The sequence below is a fragment of the Pelodiscus sinensis genome, chromosome 2 (genome assembly GCF_049634645.1).
Source record: "Pelodiscus sinensis isolate JC-2024 chromosome 2, ASM4963464v1, whole genome shotgun sequence".
Taxonomy (NCBI): domain Eukaryota; kingdom Metazoa; phylum Chordata; order Testudines; family Trionychidae; genus Pelodiscus; species Pelodiscus sinensis.
In genome coordinates this window covers 158,011,193-158,034,692 of record NC_134712.1, presented here as the reverse complement: position 1 = coordinate 158,034,692, position 23,500 = coordinate 158,011,193, and the positions used below count along the sequence as shown (strand labels likewise).

The 23,500-nt window shown below is 42.3% G+C and overlaps 1 protein-coding gene across 2 annotated transcripts; it reads left to right on the top strand.

Moving 5' to 3' along the window:
• Window positions 1–1,024: 1,024 nt before the first annotated feature.
• Window positions 1,025–22,968, top strand: UPP1 (uridine phosphorylase 1). Of its 2 annotated transcripts, none has more exons than XM_075921690.1 (8): window positions 1,025–1,162; window positions 6,637–6,704; window positions 10,021–10,138; window positions 13,164–13,322; window positions 15,631–15,745; window positions 17,828–18,037; window positions 19,863–20,009; window positions 21,873–22,968. In XM_075921690.1, the coding sequence occupies exons 2-8, from the start codon at window positions 6,652–6,654 to the stop codon at window positions 22,010–22,012; spliced, it is 942 nt and encodes a 313-aa protein (XP_075777805.1). In that variant the 5' UTR covers window positions 1,025–1,162; window positions 6,637–6,651; the 3' UTR covers window positions 22,013–22,968. The 2 variants fall into 2 exon arrangements, with proteins under 2 accessions (XP_075777805.1, XP_006136411.1); XM_006136349.4 differs by lacking the exon at window positions 1,025–1,162 and adding an exon at window positions 1,182–1,555 and having other exon boundaries at window positions 21,873–22,967.
• The last annotated feature ends 532 nt before the right edge of the window (window positions 22,969–23,500 follow it).

Here is a 23,500-nt window from a genome sequence, read left to right as displayed (position 1 = left end):
AGATATTTGGGAACTTACTACTCAAAAAATTGCATTTAAGCATAAGAGAGAAATAAAAATTATGAAATGCACAGACCAGTCAAAAACCAAAAATAACCCACTTAGCAAGCAGTAAAAGAAGTAACAACAACATCCCACATATGTGTTGGGTCAGGAGATGAGAGTAAAGGACAGTGTGTGTTTGTGAGAGTGACAGATTTGCCTTGCCAAGTTCCCTGCATCTCTCCATCTCTGTGTGGAGCTAGGGTACAGGAGTGGGGGGAGGAGGGACACCCTGACATCAGCATCCCCCATTCACCATCCCACTCCCTGCACAGTAAGCAGGAGGTTCCCAGGGGGGCAGTTCCAAAGCAGAAGGCATGGACAGCAGGACAGTAGATGGAGGGGCAACTGAAGTGCCAGCACTTGATAGCTTCCTGGCCAAATCAGTCAAGATCACCTGTCAGAGGCTCCAAGATCTACCCATAGAACCTGATGTACTGGTTAGTGACCATTGTCTTACACCATACATTGAATATATACCTATATTATATTTGTTTCTTGGAACTGGACTTCTAATAATCCAGTCATCTGAAGAAGTGGGCTGTGCCCACTAAAGCTCATGATGCCATCTACATGGTTTGTTAGTCTTTAAGGTGCTACTAGACTATTTGTTGTTTTTAAAGTTTTTGCTGTTACAGCCTAACTCAGCTACCCCCCCCCCCCTGTATCTTACAACACACAGAATTAAACACTTCTTAGCACCCCTCTCCATTCTTGTTACCCACCCTTAGTTGCATAATCAGCTTGTCACACAGTTACAGCCTGCACATAGAATGAAACGCACCACCGGGTCCCGCTCCCCCGGCTCCCTCTTTGTGCCATGCACACACACGTCACAGACACAAGCTGGGGCCAGCCCGCGGAAAGCTGCGTGTTCACGGTCACACGCACATCCCCCTGGGGCCCGGCTTTCCCCGAATTGCGACTGACGGCTCATCCCGGCCCGCCGTGGGAGGAAGGGCCCCGCCTCTCCCCAGGCCCCGCCGCCCCGCCGTGCATTGTCCCACGCCCGCAGCACCGCGCCTGGACCCAGCCCAGCCGCAGGAGGCAGAGCAGCCCGAGAGACCAGGCGCCCGCCGCACAGAGCCCCAGCAGCCGCATCCCCCCGCGCCTGCCTCAGGTGAGCGCGAGCTCCAGGGAGCCGCTTCGCCTGCCCTTCTCCCCACGGCTCCGGCTGCCGCAGCGCGGGGGCGGGGCCAGGAGGCGGGGAGGGGACCGAGGCGGCGGCGGTGCCAGGAAAGGGGCACGGAGCAAGGTGCTGGCGGCGCTAGGTTTCCTGGAAGCGGAGCGAGGCGTGCAGCGGCTCCGTGCGCTTGCTAAGGCCGGGCCAGTGCACTTCCTGCTGCGGCCCCCTAGTCCCTGCGCGTGGTCCAGCAGCAGCGCCCATCGCTGCCCTCCCGGAGCAGAGAGCGGGCGCCCCTGAGAGCAGGGCCAGCGCCAGTGGCTTTCAGACACTCCCGAGCTCGACAGAAATTGGGCAGCCGCTGGAGCTCAGCTTCTCCTTTCCAGCAAGGTAGGTTACAGCTGATGCATCTGAAGCCAAGCCATGCCCGCCTTTGACTGTGCAGAGAGATGGGCTATGTCTAGACTGCAAGCCTCTTGCGAAAGAGAGCGTCTAGACTGCACGTTGAACTTTCGAAAAAGCGGCTTGCTTTTTCGAAAGAAAGCATCCTGTGAGTCTGGATGCTCTCTTTCGAAGAAGCCCTATTTACATTGAAGAACGCCTTCTTTCGAAAGAGGAACTTTCGAAAGAAGGCGTTCTTCCTCGTGAAATGAGGTTTACCGCCATCGAAAGAAAAGCCGCGTTCTTTCGATTTAATTTCGAAAGAACACGGCTTGAGTCTGGACGCAGGGGAAGTTTTTTCGGAAAAAGGCTACTTTTCCCAAAAAAACCCGAGTCTGGACACAGCCATGCAGAGTAGGTCCAGGGGAGGTTTCCTAAGGACGGTGCCTAATATACAGCATTTCTGGTTAAAAATCCAGTACTGGAAAACCTCTGGAAACTGGGATTTCCTTTCTTTGTTCCTCCCTGGCTCAGGAGGAAATGAATCTTCAGAGCAACAGCATTCTTCTCTTCTTTGGTGAAATATCACAAGTTTTGCTGGCACTGCTTGAGAGCTTTATGGGTCAGATACTTGGTGGGGGAGGTAGCTTTGCTTTAGAGCAAAATATACTCCCATGTTTTACAGATAAACTAACAGATTAGATCAGGGTTCTTCCTCCTACGTAGGAATAAACTCATACTAAACTGTCATTATATAAGTGATAAATGAATAGGCATGCAATAAGAAGGGAAAGAATATTGCAGAAGTACTATATAATGGAAGCAATCACTTAGGAATGAGAAAAAATATGCTCACAGGAATTTTAGTTTAAAGAAATAACTTTACTTATACTGCAAATTGAGGGCCTCATGTTAAAGTCAGTAGGAGTCATCCCAATGAATTTAACAGTAGATGGGTCAGAACCTGAAAGTATTAGCTACTACTTTAAAAATATTAACCAAATATTAATCAAATAAAGCCATTGCAATAATAACGATGTGCTCTGCATAACTAAAATATTAATAATCAGATCTGATTAAAATAGGGATTCTACTTTTGAATTTGAAAATTGCACCTGCTGTGTACTGTACCCTGTGTGCCTTTTTCAGAAAATAGTTTCTCAACACCTGTCTAATGTCAATTGTATCATAGAAAAGGAAGTTTGTTAAAATAGTTTCCATTGCTATCATAAATGAATTTTTTTCATGTTAAGTATTTTTTTTAGTTTTAGGAGATTTTATTAATCATGATCTAGCTATCCATAATATAGTAGCATATGGAAGTGAATATTGATTCCATTAGTAAAAGAGGATTACAGATTGAAAATGAAAAGACCTGAAAATAATTTAAATAGTTGTAAATTTACTTAAAAATTAATGTAATTATTCTTCACTTTATGCACTAAGCAACCTATGAAAGACTACAGGCAGTCCCTGGGTTACTCTAGAGCAACTCTGCCTCCGGCTTCCTGTAGTCAGCTGCTGGTCAGTTTCAGCAGCGGCTGACTTGGGGACGCCTGGGGCAGAGCAGCTGGGGTGCTGCCGGGTTGGTCCAGTAGCGCCGAGGAGCGGTGCTGCGGGACCAACCCGGCAGCGCCCCAGCTGCTCTACCACAGGCGTCCGCAAGAAAAGCCTGGTCTGCTGGGGGGGGGGGGCAGCACTAGCTGCGCCCCCCCCCCCACAGTAGAACAGGGAGACGCGGGCAGCGGGACTGCCCAGATGCGCCGCGGTCCTGCCGCCCGCGTCCTCCGGGGCGAGAAAAGCCCCGTTCGTAAGTACGGATCCAACGTAAGTCGGATCTGCGTAACTCGGGGACTGCCTGTACTCCAAGTAGGATCAAATGTAGCCCACATGTGTAAGGGTAATATATTAGTTGTATTAGTTATATAACTATGTATTCTTATTGTTGGAAATAATACAACTCCAGTTCTCTTGCATAGTTGGATCAATAATTGCCTAAGAACTGTAGCATGATGCTATGCAAATATTACTCCATTTAATAATTATGTTTTTCCTCTGTTAAGCAGTTGTAATGATGTGTGACTATAATTACAGAGGCAATTCCATGCCCAGTGTAACTGGTGATGAAATTTGACCCAGTACTTTGCTAGTTTGCTGCTATGTGTCTATACATGTTTATTATAATTTCTTTTGATAAAACTGATTACCTAAAATAAAGGGGGAAAATACTTCCTCTAGGCATCAACACATTTTCTGTACTTAATAACTTGTTATGAACTAGGTTGAAACCTGTTATAAGTTGAGTTGAAACCCCCTTGACATTGAAAAGGGTAAATTTATCCTTCAGTTAATATAACTGTGAGCATAAGCTCTCACCTAAAGCAACATGCCCTGCATGACTCTGCCTAGAAGCTTTTGTGTGAGTATTATCGTGGGTAGGCTGTGTATGTAAACAGGTCTCACACAAACTGAAGACAAACTTATGAGTTTGTGTGTACAGATCATATACAAACTGAGGACAGATAGTGAGAGAGGCAAAAAAAAGCCAAGTAGGAGCCTAAGCATATTGGGACCCTGGAAAAAAAGCTAGAGAGAGCACTTTTGGATTGGAGTTGGCTCATGAGATTTGGGGGTAAGGGGTGGGAGTATATCCACTTTTTCTCCACTACCACTGTTGTTGGTAAAGTTTTGTTAGCCAGGGGTATGAAAAAAACCCACGCCACAGACTGACATAATTGTCACTGGCAAAAATGCTGGTGTGGACGGGAGGGACGTCAATGTGTAGTCGACTACATGATTAACTGATAAACCTGGGTTTATCGGTTAATCTTGCCAACTACATGCATTTTCCCCTGCTTCTCCCCCGCTGTCTCTGTATCAGAGGCAGCACAGGGGGAGGAGTGGGAGCCGGTGCCCCTAAAGAGCTGGCTTTAAGTAGTCTCCCCACAAGCACCCGATCTGCCTGCCCTCTCCTCCATGCACTGCTACCTCTGATAGAGAAGAAGCAGTGCAGACAGTGAGGTGGGCAGGCTGGAGCTGATAAACGCAGGGATCCAGCTTTCAAGCAGGCTCCCCTGGCTTGCCGGCTCCCCGGATCTGCTTGCCCTACTCCTTGCTGCCTCCTACAGAGTCAGCAAGGGTGGGGGGCAGCCAGGAGATGGTGCTAGGCGGAGCCAGATTAAAAGCCGGTTCCCCCCAGCACCAGATCAGTGGTGCCGCCTGCCCCCCATCCTGCGCTGCTGCCTCTTTTAGTCCAGCTCTCTGCAGACAAAGGCTGGTCCACGGCAGCAGCTCCTGTCTGTGGGGGGTCCAAGCTTCCTGGGAACAGGGACTGCTGCCACCTTGCACTGCTGCTTCTGTATCAGAGGCAGCAGCATAAGACAGCAGGCAGCCAGTCTGCAGAGGGAGCTGTTTCTTAAATTAACTCCCCTGGCGGACCGGCTCCCACCTGCCACCTTGTGCTGCTGTCTCTGTATCAAAGGGGGATGGTAGGGGGCTCCCCAGGAATGGGGTTGGGAGCACACTGGCTGCCAGCCCCGCCCCCACCTCCCACCCCCAGGGACTATAGAATACTCAAGTAACCGCTAATATTTCATGCAGTTACATGACTATTCAATTACACAATATCTAACATCCCTAGTGGACAGCACTATCTGGGTAAGAAACACCCTCCTGCTGACATAGCTACTGCCTCTTATTGGGAGTAGCTTAATTAGGCAGGTGGAAGAGCTCTCTCTTGCTGGCATAAACCAGCTACACAAGAGACCCGTGACCTGGTCCCTGGCAACTGTGTAGCCTAGTGGCTAGATAGCAGAGCAAACAGGTGAAAAAGGAGGCTGTGCTCCTGGCCCAGGAGCTCTGAACCACTCCGTAGTGAAGTCCTTACATCTGGGATGTGACCCGAAGAGTCCAGATTCCCCTTAGTTGGGGCTTCGCATTAGGTTCCCCTTTTTTTCTAGTGAGGGTGTGAGTGCTTACTTGCCCCCATGGCTGCTGAGTGGACAGGCTCTGGTTCATGTCCTTATGATTGTTGAACCAGGCTCCGGCCTCCTTGTTAGTCAGTGCCAAACTGAATCAGGCTCCTTCCTCCAGTCCTGGCATTGGTTGCAGGTAAATCAGGACAGGACTGTCTGGGCCCATAGGCTTTCTTTAACCCCTGTCATGCCAGGCCTTCCTTTCTCCCTCACAAGACCTTACACTGCACCGCAGTGCAACTACAGCAGTACTGCAGTGTTGCTGTAAGGTCTGTAGTCTAGACATAGATTAAGAAATTGCTTCTTTTATACTTGGTTTCTTCCACATTCAGCAACACGGGACTTTTCTCATGCCTTATAAATAAACAAGACTACCTCAGAGAAAAGCATGAGACTCAGTTTCCAGCTGGAATGTCCCCAGGTCTCCAAACTTTAACTAGCTGCTAGAGTTAAAAAGAGGCAACAGATTTCTTATTTTCCACATGCAAATATTCAGGTTTGTTTCATCAGATCTTCCGTGTTTCTTTCTCGGAAAGAATTTATTTTGTAATTTTGTTACAAAATATGACTCTTTCCTCCTCTTGCAGTCATTAGGTTGAGTGTTTTTGAAGGAAGAGATTTGACACAATAGTATTCACAGACCATTTATGTATTTACTTATTTGGGCTAAAGAATAATGCAGAACTTCCTTTAGACGTTTTATAACTTGTCTTAGTCATAGAGAATGAGTCAATTCTATTTTACATAAGAATGACAAAACTGTTTTTGTGTAGTACAAGTTCTGATGCAATGCTATTTAACCCACTGGAACCAGCTGTAAAATCATGCATTTTAATTTTAGGTAAATGCACATTAAAAGAATTCAAATGGTCAGATACTCACATTATTGAAATCTCACCATTTTTTATGGATTGTATTATTTGTCAAATTATCATTACTTTTTTTTACTTAAGTTTAATGACTATGTAGTGTAGATGCAATATCTGTTTTGCAGTTAATGAAACACATTTTAAAGTGGAACTACTTAATGTGTAAAATTAAGCACACATATAGGTCTTTGTAGAAGCAGGGTCTTATTTTGTCACTGAAGTGCCATATGCTGTTTTCTTTCTTCAGGTCTAACAGTACAGAATGGCACCTGGTGCTACATCTAAAAAGAAGACTGACGATGAACAGTCAACAAAGTAAGAATCAAAACTAATTTCAGTAGCCACTTTGAATGTATATAAACTTACCACTTTTAATTTCTCTAAAATAGCTTGTCTTTCATTTCATAACCTATGTTTAAATAGTAAAACTTTATAAGAACATATGTAGAATGAGGTCAGGTCTAAGCTCAAATCTTTTGCTACTACTGTAATATCAGTTAGGCATGTGATTTTTTCCCCAACATTTTTGTACTGGTAAAAGCCTTTGTGTGGACTCTGTTATATTGGCAACAACAACAAAAAGACTTTGGCAGGTATGGTTTATTTAATTCAGAGAATTGGTTTAAGATGTATTAACAATAGCACTCTTGTCAGGATCAGTTGCGTCTACATTAGAAGGTTTTGCCAGAATAGCTGTACCACTATAGCTTTCTGTGCAAATTGAGTGGAGACTAGGCCTATACATGAAATCATGGCTCAGCTGAAGTCAGTGGGAGTTTTATCATTGACTTGAATGGTGGCAGAATTTCATCCCATGTATTTTGGAATTTTGAAAAAAATATTTCAATCCACTAATCTCAGTCTTACTTTAGATTTATGATGGTATAAGAAAATGAGTATCAAAGATCAATGGTTAGCCCTCAGATATTTTTATTTACTTAGGGTGTGTCTAGACTACACCTCTCTGTCGACAGAGAGATGTAGATTAGGCACATCGAAATTGCTAATGAAGCAGGGATTTAAATATCCCACACCTCATTAGCATAAACATGGCCACCGCTTTTTTCAAAATGGAGTTTTTTTCAGAAAAAAGCAGCAGTCTAGACGCGGATTTGTCGAAAATAAAACCTTTTTTGACAGATCCTATAATTTTGCAGAGACTACCTTGTCTATCAGGGCACAGATAAAGGCAAACTCCTGGTGATTTATTCCACCAGCTTGATTAAAAAACTAGTCGTGTTAATATAGAATGTTAAGTGATTTATTTAAATTACAATACAGAAATGTATTTCCTGCTCCCCTCAGAAACAGTGCAAAGGCATTAGGTAGTCAGGTGTGATGGAGGAGCAGAGGGATAGGGAAGGAGCCTATAGTGGAACTGGAAAGTGAGTGGATGTGGGTGTGAAAAATATGGACAGGTTTTGGTGGGGGAAGAGGGGCAGGAATAAAGATGGGATTGTTAGGGCATTGGGAAGCCTCCCTATATAGACCCTGGCTGACCTCAAGTCTCTCCCATTCAGTCAGGCACATCCCTGCTCCTCCATTCCTATGGGTCTCTTTATCCTCTTCCTTTATCCTGCATGAGCCTGCAGTCCCCATCCCTATGTGGCCTGTACTGTGACTCTCATTCAGTCTCTGGCGAACACTGTCCTGACCTCACTACTCTGTTCCCCTCAATATCCATTCTGACCCCAATCTGTGCCCCACTCTGTCTTTCCTAAACTAGCTCCACTGGCTAAGTGCTATGATGAGCTTCTGCTCTTGGAGGAATGCTGTGCAACTGCACATGCACAGAATTTGTTTTCCCACAGAAAATGCAACCTTCCCTAGAAGTGCTGTAGTTCTGCCTTTTGCCTATCAGAGGTCACTATGGCACCAGAAGCAGCTGGCTATATTCATGATCCTGGCTATTCTGGCACTACAGAGGCCTCTGGTGGGCAAAAGGTGGAACTGCATCACTTCGCGGGAAAAATGTATTTTCTGTGCGGAAACAAAATTCTATGCCAGACATGAATTCTCCATGTGCACACTGGCATGGAATTTCCCCAGGAATAAAGGATGCATAATAATGCAGTTTTTAATTTCATGATTATATAGATTTTTTTCTCATTGGACTTTCATTCAGCGCATAGATTGGATCTACTCTGGAGATGAATCAGGGTTGTGTAGTTAAGGCGGCTGTTGTTTGTATGATCCTTTATTGAAGAAGTTGGAAGATGTGATGTGAATGAGAAAGGGGATTGCAGGAAGGCAAAGAACAGAGTCATGTTATGACTTCTATGCCACAAAGTTCCTGTGTGATGGTGGGCAAGTCAAATAACACGCCTGCATTACAAGCCCCAAAATTAGTCGAAGGAAGGCTTCCATAGTATGGATGTGCTATCTTTATGTAGAGCCCCAGGAGGCAGTGAGGAGTAATTACTTTGAATGGCCCCGGGAAGGCACTATTTCGAAATAGCAGCAGTGGAGCATCTACACTACAGCTATTCAGAAATAGCTATTTCAGAATAGGTGTTATTCCTCATGGAATAAGGCTTCCAGTAGTTGGAATAATTTATTTCAAATTTATTTTGAAATAATGGAATTGCTGTGTAGATCCTCGCATAATTATTTCAGAATAACATTAGTTATTTTGAAATAACGCGGCTGTATAGACGTACCCGACTTGTGTGTTTTTAATTTTCTGAGTGCCAATTTTGAGATGCTGACATCTGATTTGCAGAACTGCTAAAAGCTCACACATACCTTGAAATCAATGAGAGATGGGTCTTGAACATATAAAGTACTGCATAAAGCTACATACTCAAAAAATTCAGTTTCCAAGGGTGCGTCAACACTGCAGGGCTTAACTGGAAATAAGATATGCAAATTGAGCTACATCAATTGTGTAGCTTATTTTGAAATAGGGATTGTCTACACAGCACTTATGTCGAAATAGAGCACTCTTCCTTCGACTTCCCTTACTCCTCATACAATGAGGGTTACAAGAGTCATAATAAGAAATCTTCCAGCTTGACAGTATTTTGACATTATTTTGAAATATCTGCCTGTTGTGTAGAGGTGTATTAAGTTATTTCGGGAATAGCTCTAGTTCCCTCGAAATTGTGTTGTAGTGTAGACGTACCCTAGGAATTTCAAATTTTGCACCTGAAATTAGTGTGCCTCCGCTCCTATCTGTAAAATGGGAAATAATAAAACACTTTCATCTCTCAGAGGGGCCATGAAAATAAATTAATGGAGCTCTCAGATTTAGCCCTGGGGAAATTAATAATTTTCTATTTTGAGAAAGGTTTAAGTATCGTGCAGTGAATAAGGCCTGAGACTACACACTAAAAAGGATAAAACATAATTTTGAATAGCTGCTTGTTTAATGAGCATGGTTCTTCCTGTACGCTGAATGAGGTAGAGGTCTTCTAGAAAGAAAAAAAACCTAGTATGTGATGGTGTCATTAAAGATTGTCTCATAAGGCATGCACACATGCACACAAGGGGGTAAGTTAAAGGTGCACAGGCAACTTTAATTCTGGCTTTTTTTAAACTTTTGAACACTAGACTTTTATAACATTAATAATGGTCTTTTAACATAGGAGTTTTTTGAGTTTAATATATATTTTCCATTATATATGGACAGAGACAGCTTAATTCATCTCTCTAACCCTCACCTTGAGAAAATGAAAGATGATATATTGTACCATTTTGCTCTTGGTACTGGCACCCATGATTTTCCTGCCTTGTTTGGAGATATAAAGGTAAGAACCTTGATTTCATTCTGGAAGTTTAAACACGTTAGCCAACTGTGCAACTCCCACTGAAATGCAATTGTGTCCAGAATTAGGTTAAAGACAGCAGCATGAATCAGTTTGAAGAATGCATAGAAAGGAGATAAGAACCCAGAGGGAACACTAGCATCAACCTACAATATTTAGATTTACAAAATTAGTGTCCTTTTGTAATTATTGGGCCGAATGTTGCAATCTCTAGTCAGATGTCAGTCAGGAAAATCTCCCTTCTGAGGCCTTATCCTGTCTCCTCTGAAGCCAATTCCAAATGTTCACTCATTGCAGTGGAAGTAGGTTCAAGGTCATAGCATCCTAGCTGAAGTTTTATTTGAGTAAGGGTATGTCTACACTTGCACCCTCTTTCTAGAGAGGGATGCAAATGAAGACATTCAAAATTGCAAATGAAACCGGGATTTAAATATCCCACACTTCATTTGCATATTCGTGTTATGGCACTATTTCAAAATAGCACTATTTCGAAATAACAGATGCTGTTAAGACACGGTTATTTCAAGAGAAAATATTATTCTCGAAATAACTGGTAAACCTCATTGTGTGAGGAATAAGGGTTATTTCGAGAGAGGGTTTTCTCTCGAAATAACTGCGTCTTAGCAGCGTCTGTTATTTCAAAATAGAGCCACAATGCAAATATACAAATGAAGCACGGGATATTTAAATCCCGGCTTCATTTGCAATTTCAAATGTCTTTTATTTGCATCCCACTCTCAAAAGAAGGTGCAAGTGTAGACATACCCTAAGGACTGAGTGGATACTACCCATCTTTCATTTACTGAGTAAAGTAGCATTTTGTCCTTTTGCATGTACTGTGGTAGCTTCTTTTACAAGGTTTATATGAAGTCAGATGAGTTACTCAGTCTATTAAAAACAAAACCTCCGTACTTGAAATAATACTCCTGAGGTGACAGAAAATGCATCATCTGCAACCTATTTTTAAGGTATATTTTATATATTCATTGCTTTTCTTTTTTACGATACAATGATATTAGCAAAGACATTACAATGAATGTGCCCTAGAAATGAGTTACGTGTGGACACTGGATCAGAAATAAATCTCATGGGCTTATTTAGGTTTGTTGTTTGAACTCTTCAGTTTGTCAATGCCACTATTTCCTGATTGAGAACTACTCTCTCAGGCTCCTGGTTCATTCCTATATACCAGTACACTTATGGAGCCCTGTCTCCCTTGGCATATTCAAGTAATTTCTCTTTTACATTCACGCTGCATTCTGTACCTATTATTTAAAACACATTCCAGTTCAAAGTGCCATTTTAAATGTATGTGTGCCTAGTTCTACATTTTGCACTTTAGTGATGAAATTCCATTGTCAGGCAATGGCAGAGACCCTTTTAAGCCTTATATTCAAACATTCATCTTTACAGTCCTCTCTACAAGGAGTGTAATACAGGCAGTCCCCGAGTTACGCGGATCCGACTTACGTCGGATCCGCAGTTACGAACGGGGCCATTCCTCTCCCTGGTCTCCAGCAGACCAGGGAGAGGAAGCAAAGCTGCAGAACACGTGGGCAGCGGACAGGGCTGTCCGCTGCCCACGCGCTCCGAGGCTTGGCTCTGCTTTGCCCCCCCCCGTCCCCCTGGTCTGCAGACCAGGGGGACGGGGGGGGGGGGCAAAGCAGAGCCAAGCCGCGGAGCGCCCGGCCAGCTGACAGCCCAGACGCGTCTGGGCTGTCAGCTGATCGCGCTCTCCGCGGCTTGGCTCTGCTTTGCTCTGCTTTGCCCCCCCCCGTCCCCCTGGTCTGCAGACCGGGGGGGGGGGGGAGGGCAAAGCAGAGCCAAGCCGCAGAGTGCGCGATCAGCTGACAGCCCAGAAGCGTCTGGGCTGTCAGCTGGCCGGGCGTTCCGCAGCTTGGCTCTGCTTTGCCCCGTCCCCCGTCCCCCTGGTCTGCAGACCGGGGGGGGGGGGAGGGGCAAAGCAGAGCCAAGCAGAGCCAAGCCGCGGAGCGCGCGGTCAGCTGACAGCTGTCAGCTGGCCGCGTCCTCCGTGGCTTGGCTCTGCTTTGCCCCCCCCCGCCCCCAGTCTGCAGACCAGGGGGCGGGGGGGCAAAGCAGAGCCAAGCCGCGGAGGATGCGGCCAGCTGACAGCCCAGACGCGTCTGGGCTGTCCGCTGCCCGCGTGTTCCGCCGCTTTGCTCCCCGTCCCCCTGGTCTGCAGACCAGGGGGACGGGGAGCAAAGCAGAGCAAAGCCACGGAGCCCGCGGGAAGCAGGACAGCCACGGCGCGTCTGGGCTGTCCCGCTGCCCCCGTGCTCCGTGGCTTTGCTCCGGACTCCTGTGGTACAGCAGCTGGGGCGCTGCCAGTTGGTCCCGTAGCACCGCTCTGGGCGCTACTGGACCAACCGGGCAGCACCCCAGCTGTTCTGCCCCAGGCGTCCTGATTCAGCCACTGCTGGTCAGATTCAGCAGCGGCTGAATCAGGACGCCTGGGGCAGAGCAGCTTGGGTGCTGCTGGGTTGGTCCAGTAGCGCCGAGGAGCGGCGGCGCTACTGGACCAACCCAGCAGCACCCCAGCTGCTCTGCCCCAGGCGTCCCCAAGTCAGCCGCTGCTGAAACTGACCAGTGGCTGACTACAGGAAGCCCCTGCCCCGGGCTTCCTGGAATCAGCCGCTGATCAGTTTCAGCAGCAGCTGACTTGGGGATGCCTGGGGTTCTTAAGTTGAATCTGTATGTAAGTCAGAACTGGCATCCAGATTCAGCCGCTGTTGAAACTGATCAGTTTCAGCAGCGGCTGAATCTGGACGCCAGTTCCGACTTACATACAGATTCAACTTAAGAACAAACCTATAGTCCCTATCTTGTACGTAACCCGGGGACTGCCTGTACTAAAAATAATGTAGTTGGGAATAATTCTGATTAAATCTTTTGTATGATTATATTTAACTTTGACTGTTCTTGAATATGCTGCCTCATGAAGTCAACTGCCTAACTGTTTTGATGTATTGAATTCTATCCATGCTAGTTTGTATGTGTTGGAGGAAGCCCTTCACGGATGAAAGCTTTTACCACCTACATAGCTAAAGAGCTTGGACTTGAAAGTGCCAGTGGGGATTATCCCAACATCTGTGAGGGAACTGATCGTTATGCCATGTACAAAGTAGGACCCGTGTTATCAGTCAGTGTAAGTATTAAGCATTAAGAGGAGTGGAGGAGGAATTATATTTGCCAGTACTTCAAAAAAAGAACCAGGCTTAGTCCGTGACTATTGTTTTGAGTATTCCTGAAGTAGAAAAACAGAATGTTTTTCAATATGCAATGCCTTAGTTGGAACTGAATCAACAATTCAAGTATATTTTAAGTGGGACATGCATGCCTATTTCTGTTAAACATTTCTTTAGAGGATATAAATCCGAATTTTTAGGTGTATTTCAATGGTATAAAGTACGGTAACTGGAAAGAAGAAAGGGAGCACGGCTGGTGTATTCCTACATCCCAGTGATTCCTGGCTGCCACCACAACCTTTTGTAATCCCAAGCCCTAGGTTTTCTACCTTACTTGTCCTATTCTAGAGAGAACACAGAGATGGCTTATCTACAGTGCTTATGGGGGAGGGACAGAGGTAGCTATAGCTCAGATTTTCAAAAGGTACTTAGGTGGTTTAGGAGTACAAGTACCAATGAAAGTCCACTGGATTTATACTACTATGTCATAGAGTACGTCTACACTGCAATAAAAGACCAATGGCACAGCTGCAGTTGACCTGTTCAGGGGACTTAGACTTGCAAGGCTTGTGCTGCAGGCAAAAAATTGCAGAGTAGATGTTTGGACTGAGGGTAGAGAGCATGGGCTCTGAAACCACTGCAACCCTGGGCTCCAAACGTTTACACTGCCCAAGCCCTATGAGCTTGAGTCACTTGGTCTGGTTCTTACACGCAGGGTACGTCTAGACTGCAAGGTATCCCAAAATAGCTACCCCACGTCAAAGGAACTTATCCGCTATTTTGAAATAATTTTCAAAGTAAAGGATGCGCTATTCCGGCATCTCTATAAACCTCGAACCACGAGGAATAAGGGATGTCTCAAAATAGTGCTTTATTTCAAAATTTGGCACCGTATAGACGTTTCAAATTTCGAAATAGCCTACTTCGAAATAAAATCGAAATAAGATACGCAATTTGTGTAGTGCAAATTGCGTATCTTATTTTGATTTTAGTGTGCAGTCTAGATGTACCCACAGTGCCCAGGGCCTTTTTAATTGCAGTGTGGACATACGCATAAGCATGGGAAAACCCACCCCAAACCCCATAGCATCAACACCACAACTGTGGCCATGTTGTGCTCTCTTCCTCTTAATGTGCAAATTGTCATATCATGGTGTGAACTGGAGCACATTCACAATTTTAAATATACCGTAGACTCTACCTTTTGTAAGATTTTAGCTCAGTTGGACACATCCCTGTTTCAGGTCATTAAGAACTAGAGGGAACATTGATCTCAGGCTCTGTAGAAGCTTTGTGAAGGCATGTAACAGTAAAAGATTACAAAGGGACTCATGTTTAGAGCAGTGTTTCTCAACCAGTGGTACGAGTATCCTTAGGAGTACTTGAGAGACATCTGGGCAATATGTCAACACAGCTGAAATTTGGAGAAAAGTGAATTTTTATTCTAACTTTTATAGCACTTTATTATTTTTGTACTTTTTACATTAAAAAATTTCATCGCTTGCCCGGCTATAATTAAGTTGTTTGAACAAATGTGTTGCAATAGTAGAATTTTTTTGTGTGAGTCTGAAAACTGGGTACTGAGGGTACTTACAAATTTTTTTTTTGAAAAAGGGGTACTTTATAAAAAAAGGTTGAGAAACACTAGTTTACAGTATAGAGAATATAACCTTTTAAAAATTAACATCACCCACGGTATATGGGAACACTGCACCACTGCAGTCAATAGGGGTGCATCTAAACTTGCCGCTTGAATTTGCATAAGAGCACTGACTTTGTAATGTACAAAATCACTGCTTCTTGCGCAAATACTTTCATGCTCCTGCTCAGGGATAAGCCTTCTTGTGCAAGAATACTTGCGCAAGAGAGCCAGTGTAGACAGGCACTTCAATTTTTTGCGCAAGAAAGCCCGATGGCTAAAATGGCCATTGGAGCTTTCTTGCGCAAAAGTGCTTCTAGATTGGCAGGGATGCTTTTGCACAAAAGCACTTTTTGCGCAAAAGCATCCTTGCCAATCTAGATGCTCTTTTGTGGAAATACTTTTAATGGAAAAACTTTTCCGTTAAAAGTATTTCCGCAAAATCATGCCAGTCTAGATATAGCCTAGGAGTTTTTCCATTGACCACAGTAAACTTCTACACTGGCCCATAGGTTAGGTCTGCATAAGACTACTTTTGCATGTATTTTTCATTTTAATTCAGCCAGTTTCTGACTCTTCTGTTAATAATGTATATGAATGTTCAGTGTGAATTTCTGATTTCATTTCAGCATGGTATGGGTATCCCTTCTATAGCAATCATGTTGCATGAGCTGATAAAGCTGTTGTATCACTCCAAGTGCTCCAATGTAACCATTATTCGCATTGGCACCTCCGGTGGAATAGGTATTTTCCCTTGATATTTCTCTTTTTTAAAAATTATAGCATCTTTGTAGTTAAAGTTTTATAACACATAGGCATAACAATAAGATCTAATACGTATTTCATTTTCAGAAGTCTTTACATATTAGTTAATGCCTATGACAGTCTTGTGAATATTTATTAAGTAAATATTAGCACCCTTACTTTACAGAGAAAACAGAGGTTAAAAGTGCCTTGCAATGGAAAACAAATTGGATTTGGTGCTCTCTTTTCCTTCCTTACAATGTATAAAGAAATCCTGAATATTTTTTTAAATATTTTGCTTAGTTTTTACATTAATAATTTAGTTTGGGTGCATCTCACAGCAGAGTAATAGCTTATTTCAAATTTGGGAGCATCTACACAGCACTTATTTCAAAATAGAGAACTCTTCCTCCGACTTTCCTTACAGGAGTTGGAGTAAGAAGGGTTACAGGGTTACAGGAGTCGGAATAAGAAGTCCTTCCGCTTGACAGCATTTCACCATTATTTCAAAATAGCTGCGTGCTGTGTAGACACGGGCTAAGTTATTTAAAAATAATGCTAATTATTTCAAAATAATGTTGCTGTGTAGACATACACTTCACTAGTGAAATAGTGACACAGGAGTCAAGAGAGTGACAGCTGAATAACTGAAAAGGAATTTTAAGCAGACGGTGTAAAACTTTTTGGCTTGTTTTTGTTAATATCTATTTGACTCAAATAACTAAACATTTTGGATAAAGAGTGACTAGGATCAAGATTCAGCAATCACACTTTTTAAATTAAGGTGTCAGTGGTCACATTATGCATCCTAGGGAAGTCCTCCACCCAAACAAGGGAGCACTGAAATTTGCATTCCTGTTTGTTCTCCTATTAAGAAAAACAGAAGAAATTCTTTTCAGGGCTTCTTCAAGGCATCAGAGGGTATGTCTACACTGCAGTGTTATTTCGAAATATCTAATTTTGAAATTTCTTATTTTGAAATAGCGCGTCACACACAAAATGCATTTTGAAATAGCTTTTTGCTATTTCTAATTAGCGCGTCCACACTGATTGGATGCTGAATCACATTTAAGGCCCGCCAAAACTGGTTCCGGCAGGGCATCAGGTCAGAAGTTACCTTGTAGCCAGGGAGGCTAGCAGGGCACCCTGGGAAGTGCTGGAGGCCCCCTGTTTTGAAATAAGCGTCTACACAGCGCTTATTTTGAAATAGCAATTTTGAAATTGGCGCTATTCCTCATGGAATGAGGTTTACCAATTTCAAAATAAGCCCTTTGCTATTTTGAATTAATTTCAAAATAGCAGTTGGCTTGTGTAGATGCTAGGAAATTTATTTCGAAATAAGGGCTGTTATTTTGAAATAACTTTGCTGTGTAGACATACCCATAGAAAAGTGAAAAAGAATGCAAGTCCAATATTAAAAAACACACCTTTTTTAGTATTTTAATATCATCTTTAAAATATTGGTACACAGTCCCAGTGAATGGATCTTAGTTCTGCTTTAGGACACACCTATCTTTCACACCTTAGTCCAGAATTCTGGATCATGAAATAGTGTATATGAGAGAGAGGTAGGTGTGTGTGTGTGTGTGTGTGTTTCTTACATTTTCAGTCACACATAGCAGTCTTATTTTTCCTTAAACTTTATTACCCATTAGATAATGAATTTTTTTATTTATATAATTTTAAAATAAAAGATGATATCTTGTTCCCCAGACAGGAAAATATGCTTGATTGAAGAGATCTGCAGCAAGCTGGGGAAAAAGTCATTTATGCCCTACATGAAACATTTCCAAAACAGTTTGGATTTGTCAGACCATTAAGCTTACTTGATGGCCCTATGTCTTTGATATAAATAACCTTTTAATTGGCAGTATGCTGTGTCTCTTCTGTAGAGTTATTTTGAAACATTTGGAATAGTAAATATAAGCATACACATAGATCCTAACACTTCTAGCATTGAGTTTAGTGGCAACTCTGATTGATTTCAGTAGGAGCAGGACTGGGCTATAATGTACCTTGTTTACATATAAGCAGAGAGGCCGAACAGCTCACTATATATATATATATATTTTTTTACAACAGGTCTGGAGCCAGGCTCAGTGGTAGTAACCCGGCAATCAGTAGATGCTACCTTCAAGCCTCAGTTTGAACAGGTTATTCTGGGCAAGACTGTAATTCGCAGTACCAATCTAGATGACCAACTAGCTAAGGAATTGATGCAGTGCAGTAAGGAGATAAATCAGTTCAATACTGTTATTGGAAATACTATGTGCACTTTGGATTTCTATGAAGGTAAGTCTAGCAACAGAATAACAGAAGTAAATTAGTTAGCAGGAACGTATGCAAATCAAACTGGATTAGGGGACTAAGGCTCAAATCCAACAAAGTCCTAAATATGTGCTTTTCTTTAATGAGATGAATAGTCCAGTTGATCTCAATGAGAGTACAGCTTACATGCTTAAATTTAAGCACATATTTAATCACTCGGCTGTATTGGGAAGTAATTTTGTGGTGTTTTTCTTCCATAAGGATGCATCTACACAGCACCCTAAACTCAAAATAAGATACACAATTTGCACTATGAAAATTGCGTATTTTATTTCAAAACTATTTCGAAATAGCTTATTTTGAAATTTGGCGCATCTACACAGCACCAAATTTCAAAATAACACGCTATTTCGAGCCATTCCCTTGTGCAACAAGGTTTACCGGGATAGCAAAATAGTGTGCCCGTTATTTTGAAAAATATTTTTAAATAACAGGCGGCTTTTGTAGATGCGGGGTAGCTATTTCATGATATATACCTCTGGTATCCCGAAATAGACATGTAGTGTAGACATACCCTAAATGATTATCTGAAGAGAGAGTTGACAATGATTGACAGATCATAAATCATATGTCTTTTGATTGCTGAAGTATCAGGGTATTTCTCTAATGGAGTTTCTATTATCCCATTTAGCACATGATAGAATTTGATAATGAGAGTTATTGGTGTGTTTTTTAATTGCTCATGTGCCTAAGCAAAATTCTCTGTAAGCAGCCCTGCAACGAATTTTTGGTTCATCCTTAATTAACAATTAATTGGATAACTGGATTTTATGTCAGTACTGCTGGATTTGGGATAAGCAAGAATCAAGGATTTAAATTTGGGATCGATTTAGATAAGTATCACAAAAATTCAGATGCTTCTATGAACCTGCCAGGTTTACAAACTGAGCTAGAAATCTTCTGAGAACAAGCTTTCTCCCCAAGTATCTGCCTCTAGTTGTGGCTGGATATATTGTTTGGAGAGCACACAATCCTTGGTTCTAGCAGTGCTCAAGGTTATATCCGGATCTCAAACACAGCAATGTCAGTATGTGGCTTTCTTCAGTCACCATTAGAAAGGGTAATGGGTCCATGGTCCAGTCAGTGGGTTCTAAAAGTACACCAACAGGTTTTCCACTGATGCTGGCAAACAGAGAGAGAACATCAGCTTTGGAATGCAGTTCCTGAATACAAAAAATATGATAACTAGAGAACAATAACATTTATTTTGGCTACATGCAGTCTAACACCACTTAATAACTAAAAATTTGTTCCTCTAAGGCTGAAGCCCCAAAGAGCAGGACTAAACTAACTCTTTCCTAAAAATAGGCACAATATCGTCTGACTTTAAGAAACTCTTTATCTCTCATTATCTAAAAAGTCCTGAAGCATAAATAGGGCTCAGATTGTTCCTACCCTCTGTATCAGAAAGGTGTTAGCAGATCTGGATGCTTTCCTAGGGGCCTACTAAACTAAAAAATAATCAATACATCAAACCAGCTGAGAGAAAATGTCACAATTAAAATTCGAAACTTAGTTCATCTGAGGGATTATATCCTACATTTTCCTGTTTATGAAACTGGTCATTTAGTTGGTCTTTTCATTTCTAATTATTCTGATCCTACATTCAAATAATAACTAACAATTTACATTTATATAGTGCCTTTCAAGTAAAAACAGAGGTTAGTGCAGTGATAAAAATTAGGAAGGGTATATTAGAAATTATAACAATTTTGTGTCCCTTGGAGCTGAAGCTGTCCCCTGTACTTTCATCAGTACAAAAAAATATATATATTTTTATGCTTTTTAGGCCAAGCCCGTCTGGATGGTGCAATCTGCTCATATGCTGAAGAAGAGAAACTGAAGTATTTGAAGGATGCTTATGATGCTGGAGTCCGAAATATTGAGATGGAATCTTCAGTTTTTGCTGCTCTTTGTAATCTTAGTGGTGTCAGAGGTAATTGTATGAATGGCACTTTATTTAGACTAAATCATCTGTGTTGTAGAAAACATACAGTATACAGAGTTTAAAGCATTACATTCATTGCAGTGGAAAGTTATACTATACTATTAGCATATATGATTATAAATATTTATAGATGTTGTTAAACTTATTTTAGTCTGATTTGCCAGAACTATGCAGTACAGGCAGTCCCCGGGTTACGTACAAGATAGGGACTGTAGGTTTGTTCTTAAGTTGAATCTGTATGTAGGTCGGAACTGGCGTCCAGATTCAGCCGCTGCTGAAACTGACCGCCAGTTCTGACTTACATACAGAATCAACTTAAGAACCCCAGGCATCCCCACGTCAGCTGCTGCTGAAACTGATCAGCAGCTGATTCCAGGAAGCCCGGGGCAGAGCAACTCTGCCTCGGGCTTCCTGTAGTCAGCGCTGGTCAGTTTCAGCAGAAGCTGACTTGGGGACGCCTGGGGCAGAGCAGCTGGGGTACTGCCTGTATGTTTGTGCCAGGTCTATGTAAACTCCCTCACACAGCTCTTATCCAGTTCAGACCTGATTAGTAATTTCTCCAGCTTTTGACTAGCACTGAGAAACAGCCATTCAAGTCCAGAAGTATTCAGAGGAACTAATGTAACTGCCTTAAAATTAAATAAGAAACTTCAGTCAATCAGTCCCCCTGCACTGATTCTAAATTGAAATAATAACTATTAACTTACATTTAGATAGTGCCTTTCAAGTGAAAAGAGCTTAGGTTCAGTGAAACTACAGTCACATTCTTTACTTACACATTAAAATGGAAGACAGATAGACAGATAGATAGAAGATTTGCATTTGCAAACAATTCTGAAACAATTAAGAAAGCTTTTTAGTAGCCTGGTGAATACTGTGGTTCCCAGTTTAAAAAGCATGTTCTCTTATGAGGTAGTTAATGTTTAGGTAGATGAATTTAGAAAAAATGCGCAAGTAAAACTTTAAATAGTCATTTTCTACTCTTCTCAAGAAGCCGTCACACCCCTCTCGTGTGTGTGTGTGTGTGTGTGTGTGTGTGTGTGTGTGTGTAGGGCAATTCTTTTAGAAGAAATGGGGCTTTTGATGGAAGCGACAGGGCCAGGGCAGCCAGACCTACACATTGCCCAGATCACAGTGCACCTGCCCTTTCCAACCCTCAGTATTGCCTGGAGTGTGGTGGAGGGCACTCTGGTAGCAGCACCAACAGCCAGGAGCTGCAGGCCCTTTTGAATTGCCAGGCCCTAGGGCAGTTGCCCTCTTTCCCTCCTGCCTGTCAAAGGGCCTTGACTCTTGTCATTTGCTATATGTTTGCTCTAAGCTCACAAAGTCTTTCTTTTCTAATTGGTCTGAGATATGAGAGCATGACTTCTTGTGAGGTGTTTATTACTTCTTCCCCTCTCCCCCATTTATTACCTGCTGGGGAATCCCACATTGCATATGCTCTATTACTATTGTGTTAACCACAGTAGTTGGATCCAAGCTACCTCAGGTAAGTTAGCCTACGCGTAGCTTTTGATCTCTAACACAATTTTACTAATCGTCTTCACACATTGTGGGAAACTTATTGAAAAAAAATCCTGTTCAGAAAAAGGTTCTAATGATGCAATGGCCATGAATGTTCTGAATGTGTCTGCATGTTGAAGCAGCTCCATTTACTTTACTAATGGCTTGGTAGCTCTCTTGCAAACTACACAAACTCATCACTGAAACTATTAGTTTCCGTGGCTTTATCTCCTCTTTTGTTTTGATATCTCGGAAACGGGTGTACACTTAGAAGATGCTCTCATGCTTTCCCACTGTGAAAGTTACTTAAATGTAATTTCTAACAGATACTATTCCTTTTATCTGTAGCTGCTGTGGTTTGTGTCACACTTCTGAATCGACTTGAAGGGGATCAGATTAGCAGCTCACATGATGTACTTGTGGAGTATCAGCAGAGACCACAGAAATTAGTGGGACACTTTATTAAGAAGCGTCTTGGTAAAGTGTGATGTACCCATCCCTTTGCTGGTTATTAGCAGAAGGCTACTATTTCTTTTGTATGAAAATAATGATCATAACTATAAATGCATATAAAAGTTATTTTTACCTCATGATAGGTTAAACCAACCAAAATGCACTTAATTTAATAATTTGTAACCGTGTTTTAGTAGCAGAGCATGCTGAATAATCTTAAATTAAGATTTAGTTTATTTGTATTGTTTCAGAGGACAAAAGGTTTTACAATTTTCTGTATATTGGAAATAGCCCTAATGTGCAGCATTAGAATATGGTAATATATAAAAAGCATTATTTATTCATTTTAGCAATAATATGTTAAATATTTGCAAAGCCAAACATTAAAACTAGCTTCAAAAGAAGAACAAAACTAAGATGTACTATAAATCCTTACTGTGTTTTATGTTTAGTAATTATTGAGGAAATTTAATTATTTTCATATCAATAAACAATTATATAACAAACCTTTCTTTAGCTTCCAAGCCATGATTCAATAAGGTCCACATGGATTTAATTCTATATGTGTACTTAAGTCCATATGTATTCAGCAAAACCCTTAAGCATGTGTTTAAGTCCCATGGCTTAAAATGAATTATATGCTTAAGTGCTTTAATGATTCAAAGAACTTCAGTGAGAATTAAAAGCATTCAAAGGCAACGTTTCCTCTAATTTTTTCCATCTGTGTGGATGTGTACCACCAATAGAAACACGCTGCTGGCTGTGGATGCTTTGGATGCCCTTCTAACTAGCTGGGTGGCATTTGAACCTCTCCTGGGTGGACGCCCAAGCGCACAGCTTGCAGGGAACACTGCTCAGAGGAGAGATACACTATACTCAGGATTGGAGACAGGTGACTTGTTACTTCTCTCCTGATGATTTAACAGTCATCACCTTTCTTCTTAACTTACCTTCATCGCCACTTCCTCAGGTGATGGTAGACACCACTGCTCCCTTTAAGCTGAGCAGCAGCCCAGCTTCACAGGTGATTAATCAGCCCCACCCAGTCAGAGGCTCAGGGTTGATGCACAGAGTTGACTAAGTGGAGCTCATTAATCACCTGTACAGCTAGGCTTCCCAGTAGCTTAGAGGGAACTCTCCCCTAGTCATTCATGATTCTTGTGGAGAATTCCGAAATGCCTTCAGCTATAGAAGCAAATCCACATTCGATGTCTCCAAAGAGTGTCTATGCGTTCCTTCATCACCATCATTTTGGATCCAATGGTGACTTTTAAAATATTAAACTCTACAACTATGGACTCTATATAACTCTAAAGAAAATGAATGTATTTTTCTCTCTTGTAATAGATGGTGCAAATGTGACAGAAATAATAATTGAAAATAATGAGAGGTAAATAGTGGTCTGTATGTTGCACTTAGAGAAATAGAACTAGCAGAATCTTGTTCTGTGGATAAGGCAGTATGCCATGTTTATTGTGAATTCAGAATTCAAGTTCTGTGCCACGTTACTGAAATTCTTCACC